The 6,000-nt window shown below is 46.9% G+C and overlaps 1 protein-coding gene across 3 annotated transcripts in view; it reads right to left on the reverse strand.

Moving 5' to 3' along the window:
- The window catches only part of LOC116989057 (CGRP receptor component), a 68,476-nt gene extending 63,025 nt beyond the window's left edge, over positions 1 to 5,451 (reverse strand). For all 3 annotated transcript variants that reach the window (XM_033046201.1, XM_033046202.1, XM_033046200.1), the window contains exon 1: positions 5,405 to 5,451. In XM_033046201.1, the coding sequence (XP_032902092.1) occupies positions 5,405 to 5,412 (8 nt within the window). In that variant the 5' untranslated portion in view covers positions 5,413 to 5,451. The remainder of the gene's footprint in view (positions 1 to 5,404) is intronic.
- Between the last annotated feature and the right edge of the window lie 549 nt (positions 5,452 to 6,000).

The following is a 6,000-nucleotide window of genomic DNA, read 5'->3' on the forward strand; positions in this document are numbered from 1 at the left end:
GACAATTTTTACCGAGCCCAATTAATCGACAAACCTGCATGTCATGTGGGATGTGGGAGGAAACCGGAGGAGAACGTGCAGTCACAGGGAGAACGTGCAAACTCCACACAGACAGCATCCGGGATCAGGATCGAACCAAGTCTCTGGCGCTGTAAGGCAACAGTACTACTGTGCCACATTATTGCGAGGGTAACAGTGTTGAACTAAGTGTTCAACAGACTGGCAATTCCATGAGCGACAACAGGAGCAGATATCACAAGATTTTGAGAGCAAATTTTAAAAAAGTATTCTTTTAAGTTTTTTTTAAACACGGACCATGAAATAAAAATTTTGTTTGAATGAATAATTAAATATGAAAATTTTACAATTAAATATATACATTTTCAAGTGAAATTGATTGTCATTAAATAGAGAATAGCATATAGATCAGTACAGTACAGGAACAGGCCCTTCGGCCCACTATGTTAAGTTTAGTTTCGTTTGGTTTAGAGATACAGCGCAGAAACAGGTACTTCGACCCATCGAGCCCGCGCTGACCAGCGATCCCCACACATTAACACTACCCTGCACACACTAGGGACAATTTATATTTATATCAAACCAATTAATCTACAGATGTGTACGTGTTTGGAGTGTGGTAGGAAGCCAAAAATATCGGAGAAAACCCATGCGATCACAAACTCCTAACAGACAGCACCTGTAGTCGGGATCAAACCCGGGTCTCTGGCGCAGTAGGCACTGCAAGGCAGCAACTCAACCGCTGCGCCATCGTGCCGCCCTGTCTGTCCACCATGATGCCAGCCTAAACTGGTCTCATCTGCCTGCACATGATCTGTATCCCTCTATTCTTTGTTTGTTCATGTGTCTGTCTAAATGCCTCTTAAACATTGCTATTGCATCCGCATCTACCTACTCCCCTGGCAGCGCGTTCCAGACACCTACCACGCAAAAACACTTCTGTGCAAAAACACTTGCCTCATAAATTTGCTTTAAACCTCCCCCCTCTCACCCTGAACAAGGAACTGCAGATGCTGGTTTACAAAAAAAAAAGGACACAAAGTGCTGGATTAACTCAGAGGGTCAGGCAGAATCTCTGGAGAACGTGGATAAGTGATGTATCAGATCAGAACCCTTTTTCAGACTGATTGTGGTGGGATGGGGGTGGTGGGGAGAAGGGAGCTGGGAGAGGCAAGATAACGCGTGGCAGGTGATAGATGAACAGGCGAGGGGGTTTCGATTGGCAGATGGTAGACAAAGGCCAGAGATAAAACGACAGAAGGTGTGAGACAAAAGGATTGAAGAGTTACGAATTGTGAAGTCAAAGAAGGGAATGCGGGATGAGGAAGAGGGGGAAGGAAATTGGTGCGAGTGCAGGTGGAGCACAAGGGTGGAGGGAGGGATGGGAGGAGTGGGGGAGAAAGATTTACCATTTCAACCTTGGGGGAAAAGACCGTATCTACTCTATTTATGCCTCTCATAATTTAATGTATTTTCATCCAGTCATCCAGAGAAAACAATCCATGTTTGTCCAACTCTAACCTGTCCTTTTTGCTATTATTCTCTAATCTGGGTAACATCCTGGTAAAATATTGATCTTCCTGTAGCATACGTTACTATTTACTTTCCTACGGTGTTAAGATATTATATTTAGCTGGAGTGCAACGACTGATTAACTACAGTCAATCGTTTAAGAAGGAACTGCAGTTGCTGGAAAATCGAAGGTAGATAAAAATGCTGGAGCGATGGACTAGATGACGTTTCGAGACACTTCTTCAGACTTAACATAGTGGGCTGAAGAAGGGTCTCGACCCGAAACGTCACCTATTCCTTCGCGCCATAGATGCTGCCTCACCCGCTGAGTTTCTCCAGCATTTTCATCTAACTCCAGTCAATCAGTGACCAGTTTGAAGAAGGGTCTCAACCCGAAACATCACCCATTCCTTCTCTCCAGAGATGCTGCCTGTCCCGCTGAGTTACTCCAGCTTTTTGTGTCTATCTCGGTTTAAACCAGCATCTGCAGTTCCTTCTTACACAATCCTTAGTGACCCACAGTCGTCTTTCTCACATCTTGATGCTAAAAGCCCTGTCCCACTGTACGAGTTCATTCCAAGAGCTCTCCCGAACTTGCCCTGATTCAAACTCGGAGATTTATGGTAATGGCCACTCGTCGGTACTCGGGGCTCTCGTGGACATTTTTCAACATGTTGAAAAATCTTCACGAGTCTTCCCGTGCTTACCTGCCGTTAGCGTTACGAGCCGCTAAGAGACGTCCCCGAGCTCCGACATACCCGCTGCGTTAATTCTCCGTGCTGACCACAAATTTGATTTTTTTTAAACTCGGGAGAGCTCTTGGAATGAACTCGTACCGTGGGACAGGGCTTTAACAAGTGAATGATTTTCCAGTTACTGCCAGCAGATGGCGACTGAATTGTGCAGATCACTTTTCTCTGTATTATAATATAACCCAGCATCCACCAAATAAAATGGTTTAAAGCGCTCAGCTGGTTCACTGATGTGTATTTTTGCATACGCATAGGCCAAAAAATATAATTGAAAACTCACTAGTAACAATAAAAGACTAATAATCACAACAGTCTGCATTTGTTTTTGCAGTAACAGCAGGAACACAAGAAAATAAAGGCAGGCACAAAAAGCTGGAGTAACTCAGCAGGACAGGCAACATCTCTGGAGAGAAGGAATGGGTGACGTTTCGGGTTGAGACCCTTCTTCCGTTTCCCACACAGGCACTTTAACCAACTAAGCCATGGAGCCAGCTGTGAAGGAGAAGGGTCTCGACCCGAAACGTCACCCATTCCTTCTCTCCAGAGATGCTGCCTGTCCCGTTGAGTTAATCCAGTATTTTATGTCTATCTTCAGTGTAAGCCAGCATCTGTAGTTCCTTCCTACACAAAATAAGATCAGGAGGAGTTTAGTTTAGCGATGCAGCAGGGAAACAGGCCACTCGTCCCACTGAGTCCATGCCGACCATCGATCGGCCTGTTTTACGTAATCCCATTTTCTCTTCCCCTCCCTGCACGTCAGGGGCAATTGACTGAGACTTACAAACCTGTACGAACTTGGGATGTGGGAGGAAACCAGCATACCTGGAGCGAACCCACGTGGTCACAGGGAGAACGAGCAACCTCCACAAACCGAGCAGCCCAGGTCAGGATTGAACCCTGGTCTCTAGCGCTGTGAGGCAGCAGCACTACCAGCTGCATTACTGGCCCTTCACGTCTGACCTGCCATTCAATATCGTCATGGCATATCTCAGCTAGTCTCAACACCTCTTCTGTGCCAGTTCCCCATAACTCTCAATTCCTCAATCGAATTACCAGCAACTACTGGAAACAAGTGACACATGGAACAATACAGCACAGGAGCAGACGTTTCAGCCCATAATGTCCATGCCAAACATGATACCAAGATAAACAATCTCCTCTGCCTGCATGTGATCCATATTCCTCCCGTTGCCTGCATATTCATACACTTAGCATAAAGTCTCTTAAACACCACTATCTTAACTGCCTAACCACCATCCCTGGCAGCGTGTGCCGGGTCCCCACTGCACATCTCCTCTAAACTTTGACCCTCTTGCATAAAAGCTGCCACGTCTTTGACATTAGCACCCGGGGAAAAAGGTTCTGTCTATTCTCTGTCAACCTGCCATATCTATACAAAGGTATAATTTGCAAAAGAAAGCATAAAAGTACATAGTTATTTACTCCTGTCCCTAATCACTCCAGCATTCCCACTAGGGAGTTTCATGTCAGTAAAGTCCCTGTTTAGTCCGAAAGGCTTTCCAAATGTCAGTGAACTACTAACCACAATGTCTCTTTCTTCCACAAAGATCATTGTGTCCATGAATGCATTGCCTCAGCCAACCTCAGCTGTACTATATGATGGCGTAATGGATGCACTTGGTCCCAGATTATTCTAACAATCTGCATATCCACAGATGAACAGCGACATCTCAAAGCATCAACAAGAGAGCCACCACGCTGGGGGAGGTCCGAGGGTCCCCGATGAGGTAGATAGTAATTCAGGACTGCTCTCTAGATGTGATAGGATGGTTCAGTTGCCTGATAACAGCGGGGAAAAAACCGTCCCTGAATCTGGAGGTGTGTGTGTTTTCACACTTCTATGCCTTTTGCCCGATGGGAGAGGGGAGAAGAGGGAGTGGAAAGCTCCCGACGAGCGCTGCAGGGCCGTCCAAGGGTGGACCCAGTGGCGGGTGGCCGAGAATGGGCTGTGGGGGTCCTGGAGGTCGATAGAGGACGGGGCCATGTGAGTCCCGAGAACAAAGAGGGACCTGACGGCGGTGTTGGGGCCACCGAGAGAACTGAGAGGGGACCATCGGGCCGGTAATTAAGATAGACACAATGCTGGAGTAACTCAGAGAGGCAACAACTCTGGAGAGAAGGAACGGATGACATTTCGGGTCTCATTAATTAATACTTTTATTTCTGTGATTAATACTTTTGTGCTCATTAATTAATACTTTTATTACTGTGATTAATACTTTTGTACTCATTAATTAATACTTTTATTACTGTGATTAATACTTTTGTACTCATTAATTAATACTTTTATTACTGTGATTAATACTTTTGTACTCATTAATTAATACTTTTATTACTGTGATTAATACTTTTGTACTCATTAATTAATACTTTTATTACTGTGATTAATACTTTTGTACTCATTAATTAATACTTTTATTACTGTGATTAATACTTTTGTACTCATTAATTAATACTTTTATTACTGTGATTAATACTTTTGTACTCATTAATTAATACTTTTAGTACTGTGGTTAATACTTTTGTAACTCTGTTGGGGCCCTAAACGTGGCGACTCTTTGCATACTTTGTGCATTGCAGGCAAAACAAAGAACTTCACTGTATCTAGGTACATGTGACAATAATGTATCATTGAACATATGACATTTAAACACTCTTGACTCTTAGACGTGGGCAGAGGCGGCGGCCGACCGGTGGGTGGCGCTGTCGCCGGAAATCGGGGCCGACCGGTGGGTGGCGCTGTCGCCGGAAGTCGGGCGGTGGGTGACGCTACCGCCGGAAGTCGGGACCGGGCGGTGGGTGACGCTGTCGCCGGAAGTCGGGGCCGGGCAGTGGGTGACGCTGCCGCCGGAAGTCGGGACCGGGCGGTGGGTGACGCTGCCGCCGGAAGTCGGGGCCGGGCGGGTGGGCGGTGGCGTCAACGTGGGTCCGGGACGGGGACGGGGCGGATCTACAACAATGGCGCAGGACCGCCCGAAGGGAGATTCGCATCGAAGCGCGCCCGAGGTGGCAGCTTCACGCCGAGCGAGGAGTCGGGGGCTCAGGGACCCGGACCCGCTCCAACCCCCGGACATTCCGGCGGACGAGCAGCGCTCACTTACACCTCCATCCTGCCCGGTCACCGCCGACAAACCCTCCCGCCGGCCGCCTCCCCCCTGAACACACGTTCCGTCCTGCAGCCAGACTCAGCACAACCTACAAACCACTTAAAACACTCTTGACTCTTGGAGTACAAGCTCGCAATCTCATCAGCTGTAACCGCCTAATTATCCTCAAACAGGCTGTAGTGTCAAAATTGGCTGTTCCAAGCATGTCATATGGCAGACACTGTCGAGCTGCAGACCCGGTATTGAGATGCTACGCTCTAGTTTAACTGGGCTGCGAGTGGTTGATGTTGAGAGACTGCCATTGTCAAGAGTTTTGAGCAGGAGAGAGACATTAGATTACCCTGAATAAGGGGGGTGGGGTGTCGAATGGGCTAGTGGAGGATGGAGTTAAAGGGAAAGGGTTTCTTAAATGTGTGAGCGTAGAGACAGAGGGGTGTAAAATGAGGGTAGAAGCAATAGGTAGCAAGGTGAAAAGTAAAAGTGGCAGGCCGGAAAATCCAGGGCAAAAATCAAAAAGGGCCACTTTTCAACAAAATTGTATAAGGGGTAAGAGTGTTGTAAAAACAAGCCTGAAGGCTTTGTGTCTCAAT

This window comes from Amblyraja radiata, chromosome 28, assembly GCF_010909765.2.
Source record: "Amblyraja radiata isolate CabotCenter1 chromosome 28, sAmbRad1.1.pri, whole genome shotgun sequence".
NCBI classification, from domain to species: domain Eukaryota; kingdom Metazoa; phylum Chordata; class Chondrichthyes; order Rajiformes; family Rajidae; genus Amblyraja; species Amblyraja radiata.